This window comes from Spodoptera frugiperda, chromosome 29 (assembly GCF_023101765.2).
Source record: "Spodoptera frugiperda isolate SF20-4 chromosome 29, AGI-APGP_CSIRO_Sfru_2.0, whole genome shotgun sequence".
In the NCBI taxonomy this organism is placed as follows: domain Eukaryota; kingdom Metazoa; phylum Arthropoda; class Insecta; order Lepidoptera; family Noctuidae; genus Spodoptera; species Spodoptera frugiperda.
The window spans coordinates 6,476,303-6,502,461 of NC_064240.1; the positions used below are offsets into that span (position 1 = coordinate 6,476,303).

The 26,159-nt window shown below is 33.6% G+C and overlaps 1 protein-coding gene across 10 annotated transcripts in view; it reads right to left on the bottom strand.

The window, feature by feature from the left end:
- LOC118268218 (uncharacterized) overlaps positions 1–26,159 on the bottom strand; it is a 102,586-nt gene that overhangs the window by 37,825 nt on the left and 38,602 nt on the right. The window contains exon 1 of one of the 10 annotated variants that reach the window (XM_035582602.2): positions 15,951–15,971. The exons of the other annotated variants lie outside the window; for them this stretch is intronic. Coding sequence (XP_035438495.1) covers positions 15,951–15,956 — 6 coding nt within the window. The 5' untranslated portion in view covers positions 15,957–15,971. Of the gene's footprint in view, positions 1–15,950; positions 15,972–26,159 lie in introns of those variants that run through there. 10 annotated transcript variants of the gene reach the window in all.

The following is a 26,159-nucleotide window of genomic DNA, read 5'->3' on the forward strand; positions in this document are numbered from 1 at the left end:
ATCTGAATTACAGATGTCAGAATGGCTCAAGTCTTTTGCAATTAAAATATTTATTACGATTGTCTTTGATGTTTGTGTAGTTTATTTAGGTGGAGTACTTGAAAATAATGAATTATTGCTGCTATTTTGAGCGCTTTGGTTATCTAAGAACGCATTAAGTCAAAATAAAAAGCTATTAGGATAAGGAAGACGAGTGTGGTCTCATGAATGGGGATGCACGACTGTTTATTTCAGTCTAAGTAACTTCGTTACCATATCCTATTATGTTATCCTGGAATTATCTCTATGAACACATTGTAGACGCTTAATCCAATTTGTCAAACATTCGAGGTGTAGTCCCCGAGTAGGTACCTTCATTCTATTCATAATTTAATTTATTGGCTTGAATGTTGCATGAGAAATGTTCTGAGCGAACAATATGGAAGCTAAGTATTTGTAGACACAGCTCTGGTTTGATTAAGACCTAAATTATTATTAGTCAAATGTAAATTATGTTGCAAGGTGTTATAATAACGCAAGCAAAAAAGGAAACATATTATAAAACAAACATAAAAAGAGACCGACACATATTCCACCAATTACAGTATGGTCCGCAAATTACAGTTCGTTGAATACAACCAATAATTACAGTTTGCTATCAACGGTAATAATCTAGATAGGAGCAAGGTAAAATTGTTTTATGTACCACTTTCTATGATGGATGCCTTCAAATGTCGTGTTGATAGACGTAATTTATGTGGCAGAAAATTAAGTGAAGGAGTCATTAGATGTCAATAGAAAAGTTATTGGCTTAATTCGATGAAAAAATATCATTAGGAAGACACTGTAATAAAGTGAAATAAGGAAACTTTATTCAATAATTAATTGAGGAAAAGATTCAATTAATAGCGCAGATAACGTTAACTTTACCCTTTATCTAACAATTATTCGGCTCAAATACTTCTTCTGTATTAAGTTTCTTAAATGATTTCAACATGACATAATATAGTCAATGTGAAAAGATATGAATGTAATATTGTAACTGCATTCAATGGTATACATAATGACATCGAATATCGATTTCAATCTATAAACGACACCTATCGACTTGAATCTCCCACAACAACAATGTGATATCAATAAACTTGTAAATCTATGTGTATTCATTTAAATAATTTAGCTATCATACAACTGTTTCTCAAGGCAACAGTCTCACTTTATCATTCAAATGTTCGAAATTCCTATGTTTTGTCGATTACAACATCAATTATTATTTGTAAACTACTCACATAAACTTTAATCTTTGTAATGAATGTGATGTGTTAAGTAAATCCCTAATTTACTTTCAAAATGAAGCAACTTTCATTAAATTGTTCATCATCATTAGTTGTTTCCGTTTGCAATATAATTTTAAGAGCTAAACATAATGACTTGTTTTTGCAAATACATAAAGTGTTGGATAACACATTTAGCGTGTTATAGGAGGCTTCTAAAGGAAATGAACCTCGTAGTGGCTAGACACATAAAATATTGAAATATATCCATTGGCCGGGCGAGGGAGATAGCACTACCTGCTTGCAATATTCAGGACCTTAGCAAGTCTTGGCAGACACCTAAGTTTGTTCTGTACTTTATTTAAGCTGAGGTTCCACTGAAATAGTTTCGTGACTGCGTCGAGGTACGTCTGGCTAAAGGAATAGAAGTAAATGCTATGTGTTCTGAATTATGGGTCTGGATAATTGTGATCGCCTTCACAAGCGCCTATAAAATTTTATAAAATATGGAATAAGTTATTTTTATACAAAACTTATTAGTTAACTACTAATAAGTTAGACAGAGAGCAAATATTACTTGTACTTTAACCCGCCATTGGTGACCTATATGTCTATGAGACCGGGTAATTTAAAAACTAAGAATAATTTTTAAACTGTTTATCGAATTAGGTTGCGATTTCGAGTAGCTGCTTTACTACACGCCCTCTACCATTAGACCACCCCGCAACAGCAATACGGGCGTTTTATTTTTATGTCCTTTCTATGAAATTTTATCTCTTTTATTTTCTATTTGTATATTTATGTCATTTTGTGTCCTTCCAATGTCAATGTCCTATTTTATATCGTTTCTAATTCAAAATATCTATCTAAAAAATCTAATAATAATAAAAAAATAATACATAAACCACAAAATCACGGTGCAGGAGACCAGGGTCACTGACTATGTAAGACAAATACACGTCACCAGTGGCGGGTTAAGTAAAATAAATAAATTCATTTTCGAAATCGTAGCAAGAGAAAAAGCTAGGAACATTTATCTATCGTATATCAATGGGGAATTATAAAAGTAGAGGCCAATACACGGAAAACATATATCGATACAAATATTAGTAAAACTGTGTGCTATTCAGGTTATACTATCTCTTGCGTGGGACTTAACGATATCATTCGATACTCGAGGAAATATCTCTAGTAAGTATGATTGCGTTATTTATTTTTCTCAATTCCCATTTACAATACATTGATACTTCATTCTCCTATTCTGGTATACTTATACTGATCACAAAATATTTGGCACGGTTCAATATTCCGCTCCTCAGGAGCTCAACTTAACCAAACTCCGCAAATCCTTTGCCAAATATCTTTAAGTTGTTTTGTAAGAGTAACTGCGCAATAATAGTCACTGAAGCAACGATATTATAAGAAAACAATAGTAAGATTTGTTTTAGAAGTTCTCCTCGTAAAGTTTGACAATGAAAATTTTGGAAATAAAATTTATGGATAAGGAACTTTGGATTGGAATTTAGTTGGCGGATTAAGATTTGTTTGCTCTATCTAAAGAAATGTTTCAGTGAATAATTTGAAAAAGATTTAGTATTCGGAAACACTTATTCTGAAATCTATTTCTACTTAGGATAATTATAATTTTATTTAAATTCCTTTACTTATATTCCGTCAGCAAAAAAGTGTAATCAATATTCCTAATTCATTGGCTATCAATATTAACCATCTAATTTTATGATTGTAGTTTATTTTCTACATAATGTCGAGTAGCCATAATATTTTCACTGGCACGTAATAAGTGATAGCCGGTAAACATATTATAGAGTACCTACCTACAATCGCATTAGGTAATTTACTATGCTAATGGGCTTTGGGACTACAATAAAAATAGTATACAGGCATTGTGTAACCGATTGTCCCAAGGGAGTGTACGGACTCGACCGAGGGAAATACTTACTTAATATACTAGCTACGGTCTAGTGATCTGTCACTTACAGTATACTACGGAATACAGTGATCAATTTCCATTTAGTACTGCTACGGATTTATATTATTATTGTAATGTAGGTATCTGTATCTACAGGCTTCAAATATATCTTAATTTTGAGGCAAAAGGAGGATGTAAATATCAATAATGTCTGACATTACATTAACCTATTTTCTTTGTATGATCTTTACCGATACTGTGTATGAGCATAAATTGTAGTCTTCCGTGCAAGTAGAAAATATTGAGATGAAAGAGCGAAGTAATGATGACTGATTTCTGTCACGTCATGAACGTATGTAACAGTCAGTTATATATTGTTATACGTTTAAATAATACATATAGGTTTGGTTATCCAACCGCAATTTATTCAATGTCTTTACAATAAATATAGCTTCTCGTATGTCTACTACCTCATAAGTGTCCTCATAAAATGCCTACTTGATACATACATTGGCAAACGACAGAAAATATCTAGACCATTACAAGAGATCTATTTGAGGATCAATGTTCCTGCTCAAATATTATTTTCCGTGAAAATAGTGAAGTCTTATTGCACTAAGCCGGCCTGGGAATTGCTGCCAAATTGCTTCGCGTTGCCTTACACGCGTCATTTAGCCGCCGCTCCGCTTCAACCCTGGGTGAAGGAGACTAAGCGATAAGATTAAGCGTTTAGGAGCGTATGAACATTGCTCGCAAGCGGTCGTGATTGTCACGTTTGCGAATAGGTGCATTTATAATCGTGTCAGGGTTTGGAAACCGTATGTATGTACTTGACAGTTATACTGCAGTAATTTTGTCGACTTGTGAGAATTGCAGCTTTCCTTATGCAGTAATTCTAGGCTCATAACAATATGCTATGAATACCATAGCTTTGGCATAATTATTGCGTTTAACAACAATGCCGGTTGACAAAGCATTCACAGCTCTACAATATGACGTAATTACCGTCACACAACCGCTTACGCTTTTGACTAATTAGTAAAGACGTTCAAGGACCGTACTCCTAACAATGGGCCGGATATGCGCCTCGACGCCGCTTCCTACCGCTACCAAGAATTTATCAGACCTCTCACCTCTCTCTCATTACTCAAGTGTCAAAAAGAGAAGGATTACTTGTCAGGTGGACGGCTAATTAAATTTTTAATGCCGTAAACGATTCGATGTAAAGTGAAACGAATCAATACGGATATCGGCAGTTAAATTTCCTAATGTCAGGCGTTTAATTAAAGGTCGTGTTTCCGTCCGTTTGACGTATCAACTGTGAACCCTAGTTACCTATTCATAGCTCGGTACGCGAGGACCGTGTTTTTTATAATGGCTTCCAGTCCTTTTTTCTAGCAAAATTGCATAGTGTAGCAAATTAATACGTCTTTGTCGGCACTGTGTGTTTTTCATGCATAATTTTTAGTTCACTTTTTCTTTGTTTAACTTTTTTTTTTTACTTTTTGACGGTTTACGAAGGAATAATGTATGTGTTTGCTGAAATTGCTTAGGAATTTTATGTCACTTTGCGGGTAATTTTCTAGTTAATATTTTTCTGTTACATATTTTAATATACAGTTGAGCAATTTATTTCACCATAAATTACTTTTAAAGGTATTTACTTTGTGAGCAAAACGCGTTCTATTTCTTTCCAGCATTTTTTTTCTGTTACACGTGATTTCTTCCTACTTTATAGAAACAAAACATTTCATATAACAAACCTTACTCACTGTCTACAACTTAAACATCACCTTAACAACCCGTTATACACAAAATCTCCTAACAAATAAACAAACAAACCACATTTTATGAACACTTCATTATCCTGTTTTAGTTAATTCTCGTATTATTCGCCCGTGCCCTTGTTATTCGCCCACTGTCCAAATCGAGGTCCCCCGCATCGCCCCAGACAGCTTCATTAGCTCTCGTGTGACGCAAATTGCGTGAACAAAAGATACAAAGGAAGTTGTTGTGATACTAACGATTGCTGAATTGACAGCGACCTGGAGGGTCGATGAGGACGTGGCTTGGAAAAAATGTTTTATAGCTGTTAGCGGTTAGTGTATGTTTTGTCACGAACTTAGGGTTAAAGGGTATATGTTTGTGGTTTTAGGGCTTATTGTTTAACTTTGTATAATATACAATGTATAATATAGAGTATATGATTTTTCTTCGCACGCACTATTTAGCATTTATGTCGTAGATAAATAAGGAAATTAACAATAATCGATCATTGTATTGAGCCCGAAATCTTCATTTACCACATACACTTGCACTCGTCAGTCAACTAAGACTACGAATAGCAATTAACCCAGTAACTAAATTCAAATTCAGAGCTAAACCGTGAAGATCCCACACAAACACCTCAAAGTTAACTGTATAACGCACATAAGCTCAATCATTCACTGAAACCCACGGTAGGAACGAAAGCCTTCATTAAACTTAGAGATTCTGAACAACTGACGCAGGCGTGGGCTAAGGCATGGTTTGCATGTGAAATGCATTCGAGTCGAGCCACGCGTGCCGGTGGCGAATGGAATACGAGCACAGAGCTCCTATACGCAAAGTGTGCGTGACTGTGTATACTTGTCTTGTTAGAGCAGGTCTGTATATAATCGTGTTTTATACGTGAGCTGTGTTATAGTAAGATTAGCTCATATGAGGTGTGATGAAACTTCTCCCTTTTTTTGTTTGCCGGATTTTGATTCTCATTTAAGTTTACTTATAATCATTAACCGATATGAAAGCTAGGCATGTATGATGTCTTTTATATTTGCCAATCTTTCCTTTAATAGAATATTAAAATGCTTCTGTAAGAAAATAATATTTTGTTAGACAACTTCACATTCTTCAGTTAATAGAATATTAAAATTCCAACCGACATTTTCCCTATACTTTTTCATAATGTTGTAATATTTTATCAGATTCCCCATTAAGCATAGTAATTAGTCTTTGCTTAATGAAGGATCTGATTAATAGCATGAGTCCAGGCTCACGGCACGCTAGAGTACCGGCTGTGTTATTAGTGATTATTTTAACTATCATCACGTGACCTCTCACGTTACACTTTTTTGTGCGTGTTTGACGAACAATTATGTAACCAGCAGGTGCCGTTTACGCCGCTTAGTGTATTGAGCGTAAAAACTTTAATTTGATAATTAGATGTCGCGCGTGAGAATGTTTAGGGTTGGACTGTATCAAATCATTTTCTAACCCTTCGCATTTAACATTACGTGTTTTATAAATTCAGAACCGTAAAAAACTTAATCGACCACATTCATTCCACTTTATTAAAATCGTGATAACTTCAAAAAGAGATTGTATCAAAGAGAAAAACACACTACAAACAAAAATAGAAGAACTTATACAAAACAACTGAATACAAAAATAACAAACAACAATATATTTTATTCATAAAACGAGAATAAAGTAGCTGAACGCAGTACATTGACTAATGAGTTATCACACGTAATACTACTATTAAATAAGGTACGGTTGCTTAATAATGCACAAAAGACACCATCAATTACGCTTGTTCCCTACGTACCGAGTGTCTCTTTGATCTTACATAACAAAAGGGATAGTTCCATATATTTTGGAGTCTACGCGTGTTATGGTCCAAGATTGGGGAACAAGACGATTATCCGCCATTTTGGGCACGAGGGTCCACTGTCAAAATGCAACGTAATCACGACTTACATGATTGCTAATCCTCGGAAGCTAAGGAAGATCATGTAGTAGTGTGTACCTACTAGGTACATGACGATAGTGTGTTCAGTTTAACAAAAGGTTTAAATTGGATTAAAGTAGAAAAATTTACATTACAGAAATATCACTGTAACGATACAGAAATTGTCAATGCTATTGATTACTGTGTCAGACTGTCAACGCACTTTTACGTATAATACATAATGGCTGTGCATATGAAACTCAATCAAGTGTCACTAGCATGTAGCTTGAACGCAAATTTGAAGAACCGTCCATAACAGTTTCCAGTCAGCTGTTCACTACACCATATTTAGTGCATTTAATTCAATATAATTTGGTTAACCCACAGTTTACGTCAACCGGTTGTAAACGAAGTTTTACGATCATATTATCACTATGCATTTTCCCAAGGAAATATAGAGAATATTCGCACCAAGAGTTTATGTGCTTGTAGTATATTAATAACAAGGTTGCGCCTACTAGGATCAATAGGGCATCAAAGTAAATGACAATGAATGGGCAGCTGGTGGCACGCTGTGACGTAGTCTACACAGTAACGAGCTATTTGTTTGATCAAATTTATGTTGCTCATGTGCTCCTAAATGCGCACTTTAGGAAATTATGGGTTTGCATTTCCATTGGACAGTCGAAGATGGATGGATGTAATAATGGTAATTGGTGGATGTGTGTCATCGCGGGTTTGTGGAGCTTTTTTGACCTTTTTGGACAAAATGTGATGATTTGTCATTGCTTTGATTTATAGGAGTGTCACATACCATTTTGTCATTTGATTACCTGTATAAAAGAAGGTACTATCTACGTTTACACAACAATAATATATTTGGTGCCAAATAATATGTCATCTGCTGGACATACTGTTAAATAAATAAATTAGTCTAGAAGTCTAACATACGAAATAGGTATTTGAAACTAAAGATTTTGATGCGTTTAAATCACAAAAACACATCCATTAAGAAATAATCTTCATAATCTGAAAATTAGCTTATCAACATATTAACTTAAACGAATTCAGAACACAGCTCAATCAAGGCATACGGTACACAGGAAACAACCCTATGTAGTCGAATGTACGCATATAACGACGATAATATTGGCAAAATTAACACGCTCCACCGTGAAATCACATAGTGCGGGAACATCGATACGCAATTTACTGTCGGAAATGCTACGTAATGGCGTACTTAGTGGTACGTGTCGTACTACGAATACGTAAACTTGTTATTCGACATTGCGTGCTAGTGCTTCAGTTATTAACTTTTAAAATTATAATGTTGATTGCTTTTGATAGTAACTTTGTTAGTGTTTCGATAAATAGTAGCAAATTATCTCTACTATTTACTACAATATTCACTATTTAGAGATTATATCCACCTATATAGAAGAGATCAATCACGTGGAAAGGAGAATTCATAAAATTTTATAATTTACTAAATTGGATACTACCGAAATCGAATATTAAATACTTATCACAGATTGGTTTTCATAAATGAAATATAGTAAAGCTTTAATCTATGAAACGACCTTAATCTGAAACCTAGTAATCCGATTAATTATACTAAATAAACTGAGGAAGCCCCTAAACAGACAACCACCCACAGATCAACGCCTTCAAAAGATTTAATTTTGAACCAATCTCTTTACTGTTCTAGTCTAAATATTTTTCAACTTAATTCATACAAAGTTGTCGAAACTCTATTTTAAATATAAAATTAAAAAGTAATTTCCATATTTTCTAGGAAGCACAATTAAAGTAAAAATAAAAGGTGACTCTTTAATTCCACAGTCACTTTACAAAAGGTGTTCCAGAATTAAAATCTCATTACGTAAAAAGCAACAAAATGACATCCAATTTGAGTAAATTTTTGGACGAAACAATGGCAGCTGTCACCCTCGGTGTTGGTGTTGGTCATCAAATGTGTTTTTTTTTTCTCCAACCACAGATTGTCAAACTTTTCTCATTCTTTTAGTTTTAACTGTGATGTGTATAATATTTGGTTTCTTAAATATTAATGGCTAGTAATTTATTATTAGGTATTACTAGGTGTGAATGAATAATTGTATATTTATGGAACTAGGTCATATTAACCAGATGTTTTAACATTTCGGCTAAACCGAGTAAAAACAAACCCAAACAGTTTAGAGAAAAGGTTCATTTTTTACCAACTAAACTTGAACTAAAGAAAGTACTTAGAAAGTCTACATAGAAAAAATTAACATATCCATTAATAATAAGATGTTTGGTCTGTTCAATATTCAACGTACGTTAAGTCAAAAGTAATGATACAAACTCTATTCAGCAGTATCTTAATGAGTTACGAGTGAAGCACCATTAATACGTCCGGTAGTAGCATTCGATGGTTAGTAAAAGAAACCCTATCATATCTCCGGCTACTTACTCCATCACGAAATATATAAAGTACAAGGAAAAAGGAGTACTTATATTCTCAAATGAATTTCTAACAGGCTTAGCTTGAAAATAGAAAATACATTATACCTACATTACGAATATTACTTTCTTTGCGTGTTGAGAAGCTTAAAATGCTGCTCAACATTTTTACGTCCAAGTGAATAGGCGAGGTTACTTTGCGAAAGAAAGCAACGGTTATGACTGAAATTCTTATGCTTTATTCATAGGTTTTAGGCACACCAAAAACCTTTTTACGACAGCGGTATCGTAGTACTTATTTACAACATCCTGTACAATATCGGCGATGTGATGAGTTGTGTAAGGAATTCTGTGACAAGGTCGAACATTATGTTACACTGAAACAACAGCTCACTAAAATATTTGTCAAGCATGTAGTTGAGCAACTTAAGAACGAGAATAATATTCTTCAAGATCTTCATAAAAAGTTGAGGCTACATTCAATAAACCGGCCATCATAACAGCATTATATCACACAAAAAACTGCGCTAAATAAGGGATCACTCTCAAGGACAACTGCCCTCAGCTCTATAAGGAATGACGTGCTCATATAAAGCCGGAGTCACAATCCACGGGACGAACTTCCCACACTACTAAACAATCATAATAATTGCTCCTACAGTTTTTTGTCCAGCCACTAATCGCGGCACATAAAATATTTTGACGTGACGATAAGGACTAAAGGGGCCGAACTTGGCTTATCTTATCGGCTCTGAGTGTTGGGTCGCTAATGACCGGCTGCCCTGCCGCCCCCTACTTATACTTCCGAACGCAATGACAACTTCATTATTGAAGGTGAAAACTGGTTATTTTGTTGAACAACTTGGAACTGACCTACCGTTAATATGGATTTTGTACCTGAATTGTTTTTTATTACAGTTTTTCTTTATTTTTCTTCTGCTGTCTATAATATACTAGCGCTTACTATCTCTCTAACTTACAACGTAACTCGATAATCTTAGTTGTGCATTGTCAACGTAATGGCTTTCCATCAAGTGCCGATTGATATCGCCATAAATCGGTTTGTAAATGATCTGATGTCATGTCAATCTCGATCTCAAATTAGAATTGACTGCAATGGGTCTTGTTGATCAGGCATACACAATACAATATCAACTTAATAATAGCACAGACGCAATTATCTTAACGTTATATCAACCAACGAAAATAGAACATCAAACAAGCTACCAAAATAGTGGTTCAATAAGGAACAATAAATTGATAGTAATACAGAGAACAAAATAAAGTTGTAGATAATCTTCAAGGGAGAAGGTATTTTCCGACGAGATTCAGGATTCGTGCAGCGTAAGTCGGTCGGCTGACATGTGATTTATTCGTTTTATCTTAGAGAAGTCGGCTTTTCATCTGAGATAAGATGGTACCTACGTAAATCAAAGCCGTGTGTGATTGTTCAACCGATGAAAATTGTAATGCAGCTTAGTTTTGCTGTTGGAATGCTCAGTAGACTATTCTAATTTGGTTACCGACTTATTCATGTACTGGAGCAGTTGTGCTTGTCTTTAGAATAGCAATAATGACTATTATATATCTTTGTGTCGTTACTGCAGTGCATACCTATACTGGAACATTAATTCAGAATGAATTGTAACATTGATACAACTGTTCTAAGATATCATTTCGTAAGAATAAACGATTGCATACTTTAAATAACTACCTCGTATTGTACTTATCTCGATTATTAAGACACTTGTGTCAAGAATCGTTTCATGCTTATTACTAACACACAATAATATGCTCAACTAAAATGCAACCTTGATATGTAAAGAAATCATGTCAGAATGGCTTGTCAAACAATCACTATAACATTCCTAATTATTTCACAACACTTATAAAGACAAATGTTTAGTTTACATAATCCTATTCAACGGAGTCGAGGACCTCTAGTTTATCTAATCGCTAGGGAAACCTGTCATACTCGACTTAATTTAAAGGCAGCACTTACTGATACTTTCATAAAATTACTAAACTTTAAACAAAGGCCACTTCAGAGGTTAGAAGTATTTTGAAAAGCGGAGGTGAGGTCCCACGGGAACGTTTGGTGACTAATGTACGTGTCAAAGTTGAAGGGATATTTTTGTTTATAGTTCAAACATTATAGCAGTAGGTGTTAAAATTGTTTGTCATACAATGTTTGGGGACAAATGATTTGAACAAGTATACATCAAGGGTTATGTATGCATTGTCAAGATTATGGCGTTGAAACATTGTTAAGATTGTGTGCTTATACTCATGTCCATAGATGATGTTTTGCCATCAGAAATTCGAAAAAAGAAATCAACAAGATAGCTTACGATTGATTTTTAAAGGATTGAACTTCAGATTTATACGACCATGTTCATCCATCACAACGTTACAATACCAATAAAACAATAAATCTTTTAATAACTATATCGAAATGTAAACAAAAGACAAACACACCCATGCCCCCATAAAACGCCAATTAGTACACAGTTTCCGTGTTATAATAAATCTCATAATCTTAACACGTTATCACAAAAGAGCCGAAAGACTTTACTGAGCCATTTAATTTATTATATCAATTAAGAAATTCTTCACACGCGCTATTACAATTATACGAACGAATAATCTGGACGTTCCTTTTGGATCCTGCGTATTATCGGTAATTTAAAACCCATTAGCTTGTAAGGATCCTCTGAGGATGTGGAGGATGTGATTCATTGAGAACCACAGAAGTGTCGTACGTTTTACTATATTGGATGTTTAATTAAAATATCATTTCAATTTCATTTGTATACATTGTGGTAGGGTTTACCGAAAATTTCTTACAGCGCACTCTTTTAGAAGCTTCTTTACTTTATCCAATTTATATAATATACTGGTTTATGTTTGAAATTTTGAACCTTTCGTTTATAGCTTTTTCTGTATCTCTTAAGTCATTTTGTCTGTACATTTGTAGATGAAAAGATGGACTTATTAAGTGTAGAATTTTTAGAAAAACGTTTACGTTAATCCAAAAACACATAATATAACTTTTAACATGGTAAGCAAATACATTTCTTGATAACAAGAATAAGCAAGTTCTTCGCCGGTCTTTCTCACAATAAAAATGTTTACTGCTTCTAATGAAGATACAAAAATAGACATAGATATTTTAATACACAAATGATACATGTTATAATCTTTTGATTGGTTCACATCACGCCCACAGACAGGCGGATACCACTTGGCAGACATTTTTATTAACAGTAAAACGAGTTTTATCTCCTCTGAAACTGAGACAATTTTGACTCTTGATTGTTATAAGACAAATAAAATGTTCATCATAAACTTTATAGATTACTTTGTATTTTCGGAGAAAAGGACCATATTTTGTTCATAACATAAATGTGACGCGATTAGGTTTCGATTTCATAACTTGTGATTGTAGTAGTATTGTAGTGGATATTAAGACGAACTGAATCACTGATTTTTCAAAAGTTTATAACAATGTCTTATATCTAATTTTACACCAACCATAGTAGTATTTTTACACCTCAGAAGGCAGCATACTGTTTTTTTATTCCATCCAATTTACGCAAAGCCCAAAATACTCCGCTTCATTGGACTATGCCAAACCACAAGCGAAACTTTGCGAGCAGGCCTAACTAACTTCACTGATTATGTCACCTTATATTTTAAGCTCCAATAAAATTAGTATCAAATAACAAGCTACGTTGGTGATTAAACCAATCACTTTCCAGATAAGGTGTCCTTTTCTGCCATCCATTATCTTCGTAAGCTATTAAATATTATTAATACAACAGGGTTATAAATAACTCAATATTAATTGTGTAATATGATAAAATTCATAAATTATGACAGATTTCTGCTAGCATAGGCCATTATAAAGGACCAATAATGGCTTTAATTTATGTGCTGAGTCGATTCCTTAAGAAAAAGTATTTCTTTAATTTAGTATTCATAAAAGTTCTACGGTTAATTGGCGATATAAATTGCATAAGCCATGAATAAAAGAAAATTACAGTTTGAAGTTCTTGAATTACATTAGAAGTTCAAAGCCAAGGAGTAGTTCTTAAGTGTTCTTATCTACTTTGTTCTACCTTTACTTGACACTGTCATAATATTCTATTTATAGCATTTATACGTAAGCCTCATATACGTATAGCTGATACTTTGATGAACCAATGTACTATATAGATTTGTAGATCAATTAGTATAATTGCACTTTAAACCAACACTTAATTGTACCATTGACCTTAAACAACTGCTACCTAATATTTTATGACACTATTTCCTTAACGATATAAAAGCAAATGAACCTATGAAAACCGAAAATGGAATAAAAATCCTATAAAATGACATAACATAAACATTTAACTTTATTAAATAAGTTGTTAAAATTTTATCTTAGAGTCTCACAGCGCCATTTTAATAGTGATCACGTGCAGTATCGTCTCATCGCTATTATGTCATTTCAGTTGGTTTATTAGAAAGTTAAGAGCAACTAATTCAACGTCACATTAAGTCGACAGGGTGCTGACGTCTATATACGATACACTTTTTACGAGTTCCCAGTATGAAATTTATTACGTTTGTCACTAGAGAGCAGTAAAATCAAACATGTTTTATTTTATTAAACAGCGATAGGGAACTCTACAAGTTTACGATTACTTTGAAGATTTCACTCTGAACTCGATGATCGTCGACAGTGTAATTTGAATGAAGTGTCATAAACAAACTGTCACAATTTTAGGTGATGTTTCGGTCAACCGATGATCGATAAAACGTTGATGGAAAAAATAAAAGTATCGATGTATTGTGAACATTGTAATCCGCTCTTTGTAAGTGGATACACTAAAAGATGAAAAAGAATTCATCAATACAAATACACTTTGCGAGGAAAGGTCCCGTAAGTGATATCATGTTGACTCGCAATAGAGAGGGCCTACAGCTTGTTTGCTCCTGCCACAATCTCAGTTTGGTAATAAGATGCGACACATGTATTATCCCGATTAAATCCCCCCGGAAAGGGGCTTAAACATAGTGATGTCTGTAGGTGACATCCTCTGAAGGGTGAAGGCGGTGCATCACACGTTCATAACATCATGTTGTTTCCTCTTCAAATTGATTAAAACATTTTGATCATCTTGCTAGTATAGTCATTAGTATTATCATTTCCTTTACATGGAATCGACACGAACACGAACATCATTTTAATAACAACAAATGCATACTCCTTTAAATAATTACGAACAGAAACCAACAACACGAAACACGAGTTCCGATTCCTATCGATATCGGCATCCGGATCGACAAATCGACAGTTGGCACGTCGCCCGACCGTACCGCACTATTCGATGATTGATCGGTCGGCTTCCCGCCTGAGCTTGTCAAGGCAAAGAATAACATTGTTACGGCCCTTGTAAACGTCTCACTGCCGCAAAATCCTCTTAAAGCAGGGAATGACTACGAAAATAGTACTGGAATTGTATTATTAATATTTTACAGCAGCAACTCGCATGTGGGCGGAAATGCAAAGAGAATACAGAAAGGATTTGATTTGAAATTTAAAAATGTATACGTTTTTCATTTAGCGTCAACGTTTGGATTAGCAATTGAAATTGATGTTGTACTGGTTCACGTCAGATGGTGACTAGTCCAAAGGATAAATAAAAGTATAATTTTTTTGGACGATAACAAATGATTGGAAACAAATCTTTATAATTGAATCACAGTTATATCTGTGTTTGAATATCTTTATTGATTTCTATATTAATGAATTTACTAACTGTTTACGCAACTAAAAGTAGGCCGCATTACTTAATTTTCATAATATTTGATATGCTAACATCAACCGTAATCAAACATAATCTATGTTGACATCAAACATCACTCCCCAAAATCAACTTCATCCGTTTTATGCCTTCTAATAAAAATACGGTCACAAACAAAATAATGGGTGTAATAAAGTAATATAGAGTTCGACAAACTGCTTAGCATAATGGCCTATGATCCTTTAATGGACAATGCGAATGGACGGAAGCTGTGATGTGAGAACAAAAAGAAACTGTAAATGTGGACCACCGGCCTCGCGGTGGACTTCAAAAGACATTCCCTTCGGTGTATAATCAAAGGCCGTGGATCTACAAACACTGGAAACGATTAACAGTTCCATTTATGAGCTGTCGCGTCTTATTGGTTTTGGTGACACAAATATTTTGGAGTATTATTCATAATTTGAATATGGTTTAAGTACTGTACGTACATATATAGATTTTGTTCATTTTTGTTTTCTTCATTGATTCATGATTTACTTTAACGTAGGTAGTTTATTTATTAGCAGTATACAATACGATTACATTATCTGTAATTTCTTCAGGAATATTAAAACAAAAACATAATTCTTGAGATCCAATTTAATTGCAAACCCTTGCCATAAATGCATGTTATGTAACAATTTACCTGACAATGCAATTTTCTAACAGCATTTATTTCCTTTTACTCCTTTAAGTGCATATCACTTAACTAAATGAGCGCAGCGATTATTTTTACTGTCATATCTAGGGAGCACGCATCATTGTACACTTACACGCATGTTAGAATGAAGCTTCAAAGGGTAAGCTCAGTTTGAACTCGAATGCCATACCCGCCATTGAGACTTTTGCCGTTTGGAATGCTTACCTGTAACAAAATATGAAAGGTTAATTTTTACTGCAGAGGCAATATGAAAAATAAAGGAATATTCACATAAAGATGTGAAAATAGCTCTTAAGATACGTAACAGAAAATCAAATGATACCTAATGTGTAAGAAATGGCACGTGAGTTTTAAAATTTTTGAATAGATGATATTTTAAGGATTCCAAGCCCTCAGATTTAGCAGAAAATCAAAATATTAGTACAAGTAATAAATTACAAGACAACTCAGCACAGACATCTACGATAAAACCAAATTTCCCGGTAAAATTGTTTTTACAAAATAAAGACACGCACAACATACGAACGAACGTGATCCATTGCGTGATACGTAACAGGTTTTCACCTTTCCAATCTGTACGAAAGGGCCATGCATACCGAAGTAGAAGATTTTGCTATAGAGTATAGACAGGTATGCGGCATACCAGTGAGTCGCACCACTATGTTATCTTATACCTTCAGCGCCTTTAGTGAGGTGCAATGGTATGCAGTCGGTGCAGTCAAGTAATCGAGAATCATAGGCCACACATTATCTTATCAATGGGCACTCTAAGAATATTCTGACGAGTCACCAATAAATTCTAACGTGCTTTTATTAACTTGTTTGCTTGTTTGATACCGATTCTCTCGATTATTAAAGTTTACATTTTATTTCTATTTTCATTTATTCGAATAGGTACAAAACGGCTGTTTCGTACATCGAAATTATTCATTCCCATTATTTTAAACGAGACTCATTTTGGTTAGTAAATTTATAACACAAACTAGTGTAATGGGCAGTGAAAATGTTCGTTGTGTTTTAATAATTCTCTGTAATTAATTAGTAATTGAATATTTATTATCTTTGAGAATATTATACATCTATTTTAAGGTAAGTTGTCAAATAAATTGGACATTAACGTTAATTGGTGAGAAATTAAACATTTGAATAGAATAAAATATATTTTTCTACTTTTTGTAAGTTTCTAAGAACTTATAACATTGTTCGTAATACTTGAAATAAATCAGACTAAGCTTTTCAATTTCATTCAATTCAATTTGTACGTCGGATGTGATTGCTCAGCAAATATTTGGTCGGATACGCGAAGCAAGTTCTTTGCATGTTCCATAACGAATTTATAGATTCGTTTTCTCTGGTTTGACTATATTCTGCTTGAGTATCAAACTTGAATACACACTTTTTAGGAGACGAAGAATCTCTTGTAGTGGCCGATTATCTAGTAGAAAAATTAAAAAGTTTGTGTTTACATGTATCCTATCGCGTTTTAAAAGAATTGGAATGTTATCAGACCATTATTGTTATGATGAACAGCAGTAGCACGCTAAATAATATAAACACAACCGAACTCTATTTCATAAACAATCATTTCTCTAGGACCCCCACAAAGATTTTTATGGGCAGTGCCGTTCAAAATGTCATGTGATATTTTGTAATAGGCTTTATCTCTGATGCAAGGTATTGAATTGTCAACGTATCAAGTTGGGTTGGAATGACCGCAGCTGACCGCTCCAGCGAATGGTTACCGGTGACCGGTATACGCTACCAGCGATTAGACATTAAACGAAGCCGCTTGCGACTAAAAGTCGACGCTATTAAAATTCTATTAACATTTACTAGTTATATTTATATACAATTTCTATAAATAGGAAATTTATTTTTGTAAATTAGTTTGTATTCTCGGAAAAAAATATTTACTTATGATACAAATATATTTGTCATATTTTTGTAGTTTCTAAATATTTTCATTCAATGAAAGACCATTAAGTGAATATTAACATATATTGGATTTTAGCACTGGCTACATTGACAGGAATGAAGAAAACGGTTAAAAAAATGTAAGTTTCCAATTCAAAATACTAAGACATTTTAATCTTATACAAAAAGTATCAACGTGCATCAATCTGGTTAGTGAATTCCGTGACTCAACAATTTATGTCCTAAATAAAAAAGTATAAACTTTATTGCACCTTATTCTGGATAATTCGGGCCGGAGCCGAAGCGAGGTAGTTACGGTTTGATGTTACGCATGCAAATTACCGATTCAGTGAATGGGGCACGCATTTTTTGCAACCTTAATTCTGTTATTGGGAGCACATCAGGTACCGTTACCTTTTGTCAAAAACGGTTTATCGATTTATTGGATGTAACTTTAGATTTTCGTACACAAACTCTGCACATGTGACATTAAATACACTGAAAATCCATAAATTACATTCTAGGTATATACAACGGTCCAATTTACCGTTAAGCGTTTCAAAACTTCAAATCGTCAGTTTTGCATCAATCGATATGAAAATAGCAGCGAGTCGACGTTGCGACTGTGGTTGCGTTCATAATCCGATTGTCGATACGGCAAACGCGAAGTCGAACAATCCAATGCAAAACAAAGAAATAATAAAGGTGCGTTTTATACACCACGATAGTCTTGCCCTTTATTGCTGGCTGGAGAGGCGACAAGGCCAATAAAACATTTTCTCTGCGGAACGCCATAATGGAACCCGATATTCGTGTGGGTACCGAACGTACACGAAGTCGTTTTGGATTATTCGATTTTTGAAATTAAATCTTCATAGACGTGGGTTCGGGAATTGAATGTTTCGTAAAAGATTTAAAACGTGCTTTGTAATCTCCGGCGGTATATGGGTCGAACCAAATACGTATTTCTAACAAAATTCTTTTCTGAAGATGATAAATTCTGCGTCATCGACTTTCGTGTTCGTGAATCAGATTTTATGGACTTCCGAGTGTTAGTTTGGTAGTCTATAGCAAGAATCACGTTACATCACTAAATGCACAAGAATGACATAATAATAGGGGAAACTTGGTATATAAACCTTTTATTAATAATCGTGAGATTACGGTAAACTCCCAAGCTTACTTTCTTAACATTATTATACATTTTCCTTGATCTTTCCCTTAGCTACAAACGAGAGCCGAAATCATTATTATATTAGTCATGTGTGCTCATTTAAGGAGTTCATTAACCTCCTCTCATTTGGTTTAAAACAAAATGCCAATACAAACTCATATAATTAAGCCTTCTTTCCTTTCACATACCAAAGCTGAGATCGCCATTTTATTGTTAACACTGATATCATCCCGCGGCTCTAAAGTAGCATTAAATGTTAATCTTGTACTAAAGGAATTCTTTTAAAATACCTATCAGACGGCGTAAGTTAGTGCCGACTCAATCCGCGTATCGTGTGTGGAATAAAAGCAAAACGAGGGTAGAACGCAGTTTAATTGGCGGCAGTGCGAGGTAACACGATCATGAATTCTGAGAAACGACGCTTTTGCCTCTTATTGTGAATACTTTAGTCCAGCTACAATGTTAGTTTAATGCTGGGGAAACTGATCGGGTGCTAATCAAATGCGACATTAGAACCTTAATAGGAGCAATTATTTAAAACGTTTTTTACTACAAGTACACTTTTATTTGCATTTTTACTAGGAAATACAAAAGACTGACGGAATCTATACGTATAAGAACAAACTCATAATTTCTTGCACATTCTTGTAATTATAGTTTTGCAATAATTATTTTTCGTCTTATTTTTACATTAAAACTCTGTAAGTACGTACAAGGTGACTGGGTACAGATTACATAAAATGTAATTTACACACTCAACAGATTCAAACACGAAAACAAAAAAGTACAATTCAAGAAGCGAAACCATCAAGAACCGCGATTCTAAGAACAAAGACATATCATTATTCTTTCATTAGCAATAAGTTTTTCACAAGCAACCAAAGTTTCGTCTGCTTGCAAAACGTAGGTACGATAAAGGAGACAATAGTCCGAAAAAATAAACGTACGGAAGAAAATGTGTGGAACAAAAGGCGGATAGGACGCGGCTTAATCCTGTCCGGCCGTCATTTTGACGGCTAGGGTGAGAGAAAATTGAATTTATTATCGTTTGTATTTGAGTGACGTGTTATTTTCACACGAAGAAGAGCGCGCGGCGGAATCGAATCAGTCAGTCGACGGATACGATAGCGCCGATAGTAGATTACGGATGCACTGGAAATGGCGTTTTCTATTCCATGTGCCGTGAGGTTTTTACACTACGGTAAAAGGATGGGATGATATTTTCACATGTGTGTTTGTGGATTGATGGAAATGGAAGCAAAACTCTTTTCTGTGTTAATATTACCTACAAGTTTATTTTTTCGTCAAGAAAGTTATTCAACAGTTTTCAGCAGACTCTCTACGTGTCCTAATTTATTTCGTCTGTTTTATATCTCACATTTTAATAATAACAACTCAAGGTTAAACATAAAGTTAGAACATCAAAATAATTCTATTTTGGCAGTCTAGTTATATTTGTCGGCTTCCAAGAAAAATATTATATTTTCTACGTTTTATTCCATTTGGAAAAAGGAATATTGTTCAACAAAATGTCTAGCGCTTATGAGAAAAAGTAAATACAACAGCATGACATTTATTTACCAATATTATGTGTGAATAATAGTATTTGTGGTAGACACTTATGCATTTTATACCGCCATGATTTTCTGATCAATGGGTACAGTACTAAAGGGTAAAAACAATAGTTGTTCTCCATTATTTGGTTCTCGATACGAACAAAGAATAAGGCGGAGTCATACAGAAGGGGGTGGTGACTGCATAGCTCGCTAATTGGTTGAAATACCTTTAATATTGCTGCTGTAAAACTTATGGGGCGCTATAAGACTAGGTTATTTCATTAGAACATTCCAAAGAAAGTAATTTGTTTATAACTGGCGATGACCGCAGCTATGATCGGCTTTCGGGTTACGTTATTACGAAATGTTTATTAGGTATATTAATTAAGATGTTAGTATGCGGTACTTTACTTGTACCTATATTTAAGTGAATGTGAAATATTGATTTTACTTTTCGAGTAATTAGCTAGTTACAAATGTGATAACTGTATAATATTAAGTGAATGGATCCATATTAATATACGTAAACATAATTTTATTACTAAAACAAAATCAAAATTGACATGTTCAATAAAAGCTAATCTATCATTAAAACTAGTTCACAATTACCATAATTTATAAAACTATGAAATGTTCCTACCACTAAAACTATCGTATTTCACTCAACTTAAGCTTAACCCTTCAATGAAAATCTATACGTCACCCGTTCTGTGGCTAGCCACTAATTTATCAGCCGACAAGGCACTTTCCGGACATTTCAAGGTCACATAATGGTATTCAAATTGGATGTAGGTATTCCAATATCGAGCCTTTTGGAATTGTCACGATTTCATCTCATTGGTAGATTGATTGTCATTGTAATACGCTGCGATTGGTTAGTTTTTAAATCAATTCGTGTCACGTCTTTTTTGTCCAGTAAATGGACGCCTCTTTGTTATGATTCATTGTTATTGTACCGTCTTCGAAGATCAGACGTGTATGAAGTCTAGCATAAAAAAATAATTGTACTGATGGCTGACCATTTCAATTTCTAGATTTAATTTACATAGTAAATGCAACATCAGTCAAGTATTACAGTAAATTAAGACAGCTTCAATTTAAAGTAATGTAAGGAACGATGCAGTTTCAAAGAAAGCAAGAATTTCCAAGCGAGCGATCACAAAAATGAAACTGGTTTTATCCAGTATGATTTACATAAAACTTGTTTAAATGTTAATCTTTGTGCTTGGGTGGATTATGACGTGCCCTCTGACATACACTGATGTATGTGTGTACATAGAAATGAAGGTACGTACCTACATGGGCACACTTTAATCATTCATGTCCTTCGTAGGGTTGTGCTTCAGAATAGTTATCACTACAAACATACACGTGTTTTCATTTTAGATCCTGTTTTTAATTCAATAAAGACACATTTTGCATGTATTGAGCTTTCCAGACTTTGCTATTATGTTCAAACTTAACATGTTAGTTCTTTACCTTATTAATAGTTTAGAAAACTTTTTACTTACCTATACAGTATTTTTACTGAATCTTATCACAAATTTATTCATTGAAATCAATCACCTCGACACCAGCAATTTATACTACGCTAACTCGAAATTTGGAAAAAACGTTTTTTTATGCCAAGTTGCTTAAAATGTGTGTTTACATACGTCATAAAAAAATTGAGAAGAAATATGCAAAAATAAGAAAGTTACAAATCTTATAAAACGCTAAGTAAAGGTACTTTTTGAAATCACTCGATTTATATTACGCCAACTATTATTAGCGGAGTGTGCGCGCGGATCATTTTGGTCAAAGTCCGTGCAACACTGCACTAACTCATAGTTAGCGTAGTTTAGTGCGTTCGTGTGTATACTTGTTCGTTTGTAAAATGAACGACTTAGCGACTTTTACATAGTAAATACTTATGTATTAACGTATTAATTAGTTTATTAATGGTACGTTAACTATTCTTTTTGTAAGTAAGTACATGTTCTTTATAAAAATATTGAAATATGCATCAGATGATTGATCATACACTACGCTAACATAAGTTAGACGTGTATAAGATGTAACATTTTTTTGATGAATTACGTTTATATACGGCTAACTTGCGCTAAATCAAAAAATAGAAATAATTAAGGAAATATAAATATGAGATATTACAATGAATAAATTAAATATTAAGCATACCAAATTTTAAAAAAGTATCTTAATTAATATAAAAGTTATCACGTTTTTCCCTTTAAACGCCTCTACTGTAAAGTACGCTTTTTTAAGTTAGCGTAGTATAAATTGCTGGTGTCGACCTGTTCGATGTGCACATTTTAATTGCCGTTTACTGTTCAGTAAAAAAATCGATTCCCATGTCTCTAAATTATCCGAATACCGAGAGTGCTGTTTTTGTTCGCCATCAATTTATAGTCATCTACAATTTAAACGTCATGCGGATGCTACTTATAATGGAATATTACAAAATACAAAATTACTGTGATCTTGGGCAAATTATGGTCGGGAACAACGCGTTTCGTTGTAATTGGGCGCAGTCACTTCTGTTTCGGTGCAAGGGAGAGGTAACCGCGAGGAGCGGATGTGGACAAATTAGAATTGGAAATGTTTGGGCGCTGTTATTATACTGTTCCGCTATATTGGTATTTTGAACCATGTTTTTTCTTCTGTCGTCGACGAAGGATTTAGGTGGGAAGACGCCCTTTCTATACACAGCTGTTCTATCTTTGTTTTTATGTCCTACATCTGAACCCTATCAGATTTTTTACCATCCTATTATAAATATTCATTCAGTTACGTAAATGAAAATAATCAATGGAGTTGAATAATATGATTGATATACAAAAGTTGGTTTAATTAAGAAAATTAATGAGTCGTGTCATTAATTTCGTGGAAGTCGCTTGTCGCCTGTACCTTCACGTCTTCCAAGGTTTCTGGGCGTAATGATGATGATCGTTGCCAAATAAATAATGGACGAGCGTCAACGTTGCACAGATGATTTGCTCTGATGAATGAATATTTGACGACGGCTTTATTACTGCGCATTAAATGACAGGAAAAAGTCATTTAAATTCATGTCCAAGTAACGTTATTGTTTGTATTTATTTGTACTGGTTATTGCTTATTTGGACGGGATGCTGGATTTAATCCTTTGTCGGTTACAAGAGAGGTTTATAGAAATTGTATATGTATAGGTACTTTTATTTTGTTTTGAGAATTTTTAATTGGTATACCTACTTAAGTTTGTTGCTACAAATTATCAACACAAAAACTAATGTATTTAAAAAGTATCTTGTATGTTTGAGTAGGCTGGAGAATGTGTAGAATTTCTTCATAGTTAGCATCACATTAATTTCCATCCGTAATTATAATACAGAAAAACAATCATGTAACCAAAATTATGTATTCAACTCTTGAATAAAATAAGTGAACGTTGAAAAATGGCTACATTACACACCATCTTTTATTCAAGCTTGACCTGATGACCTGGGTAGCCAACATCGGTAGGCCTTCTCGTACGTTACGACCGATTGAAATCATTTAATAATATAACTTGGATGCAATTGCATACTTTACTGGAAGCGTTACGAAATATTTTTAAGCATGACTTTTTTTCTTTAAATTTTAAGCTATTAGAATTCCTAGTATCAATGTATGAATCTGTATGTATTTATTCCTATTCTTAGGACATATTGATAATTAATTGTTGTTAAAAAAATAAATGTCAAAGAAACTTATTAATTTAATAAATGTCACGGTTATCTGGAGATCAGAAATTAATTTATTCAAACAAATCAATCAAAAATTTCGGTTTTCTTCATAAGATTAATGTGAACGTTTGGATGTACAAATATGCGGCCAAGTATAAAACTGATTAATTGTGTAGACAAAAAAGAAACCTGCTTGAAGTGGGAAACCGAATGTTTTTATACCTGTCTCGACTTAAATGTATTGGTAGCCGTCTCACGGAATCAAAAGATAAAGTGTTCATTTTTTATAAATTTTTGTATCAAGTTAATTAAATACTCAAACAAAAATTATTAAGAGGAATCATTTAATATACTTTTAATTAAGGTTATCGTTTTTGTCTCACTAAATACGCTAATTTAAAATGAGGTCCTGTTTTATCCAATTAAAATTTTAATATAGAGAAGATTTGCAAATTCTTTGTTTGACCCTTATTCGAATTCTTTTTGTCAAATAAATCCTTCTTTCTTTATTTTCTTCACTTGCATAATTTTCCATTAGACAACTTAGGTCCTATGTTTGCACTAACACCTCTTCATTATAATTTTATCGCGATAGTCATTATTGATATAAGTTGACTCTTTAACCGTTAGTAAACATTGATAATTATGCAAAAGATAAACAAAACAGTTACAAACTTTCCTTCCTTAAAAAGTATCCTGTATGACTTTATGAGACAAATCCTTAAAACGAAAATTAATCGCAATATCAGTTTACGAAGCCACTTCTTGCAACTTTACATCCGAACATTATTTACCTGCGACCGCAAACAATAAATCGAATTGGAAAGCAAGCATCTCGACCGTTGTAAATCAATCAAGTGATCATGAAATATGATCGGTCGTAATATTATCAATATCGGACTCAGTATCGATTTTTGTTGATTAATTTTCGGTGTGAATACAATGTTCGGCTTGGCGACGACTTGGCAAAGAATGGAAGGAAGGACAACATGAATTGTTTTGGTATTTGCTCGCTTTAAGTAGAAATTTGAATGATATTTTTCAGAAAATCGTTATAACAAAGTATGGTCGTTTGTTATATTGTACCTATTGTGTGTGACGTGCAAATATACTTTGTAAAACAGTATGCAATATGTGTACAATATTCTACAAATATGTAAAAGTACTGATTTAAAATACTAAACCCTGACAAAATCATTTTCACAAAAGGACCAAAAACAAGGAACACGTTTAGTTTTACTACGAAAAACTAAAAAAAAGAACATCATATTCCCGCGCACATTTTAAATTTCGAATTCATAAAACTAACAAACAGTTTTTGCACAAAAGCTGCCAGATAGCAGATAGAGAAATGGCGCGACTTTTTTCTGAGTCAAGCTATGTCGGTAATTTGTCAGTAGGAAAGTTATTTATCTACAATAATGAACACCTCGGCTTATCTCAGTGCACTATAGTTCTGACGGCAGTGGTGAGCCAAGTTCTGATTTATTTACTTTACCAAGTTAAAGGTCTCTGCTCCGGACCGTTGCTTTTGTTATTACACTAGTTTGCTAATGATTTTCAGGGTTGCAACTGTTACGTTATTCGTTTGTTGTGTTAATGAGAAAGTTTTCTTATTATTCGGTTGAAGACTTTTGTACGGGATTCTATTAAATAGATTGTGGATAATTTTTGGCCCGCAAACGAGACTGTTGATTTTTCGTAGTATTTCTAGTGATAGTCTACAGTATGTTAGGTAGATGAATTGAGTTATAAGAAACGTAATCTAAAGAATCTTAATATATCTGATTACTTCAATTCATAACAACAAACGAAAATATTTGTTTATGTTCATATTAACTATATTGTTATATTCTTTATATTAACAACATAATAACATAATATTGTTAAAATAAATATGAAAAAGTATTTACTTTCGATTTCAGTTTTCGATAAAACAATTATAATAAGCCAACATAACTAAGTAAAACAAA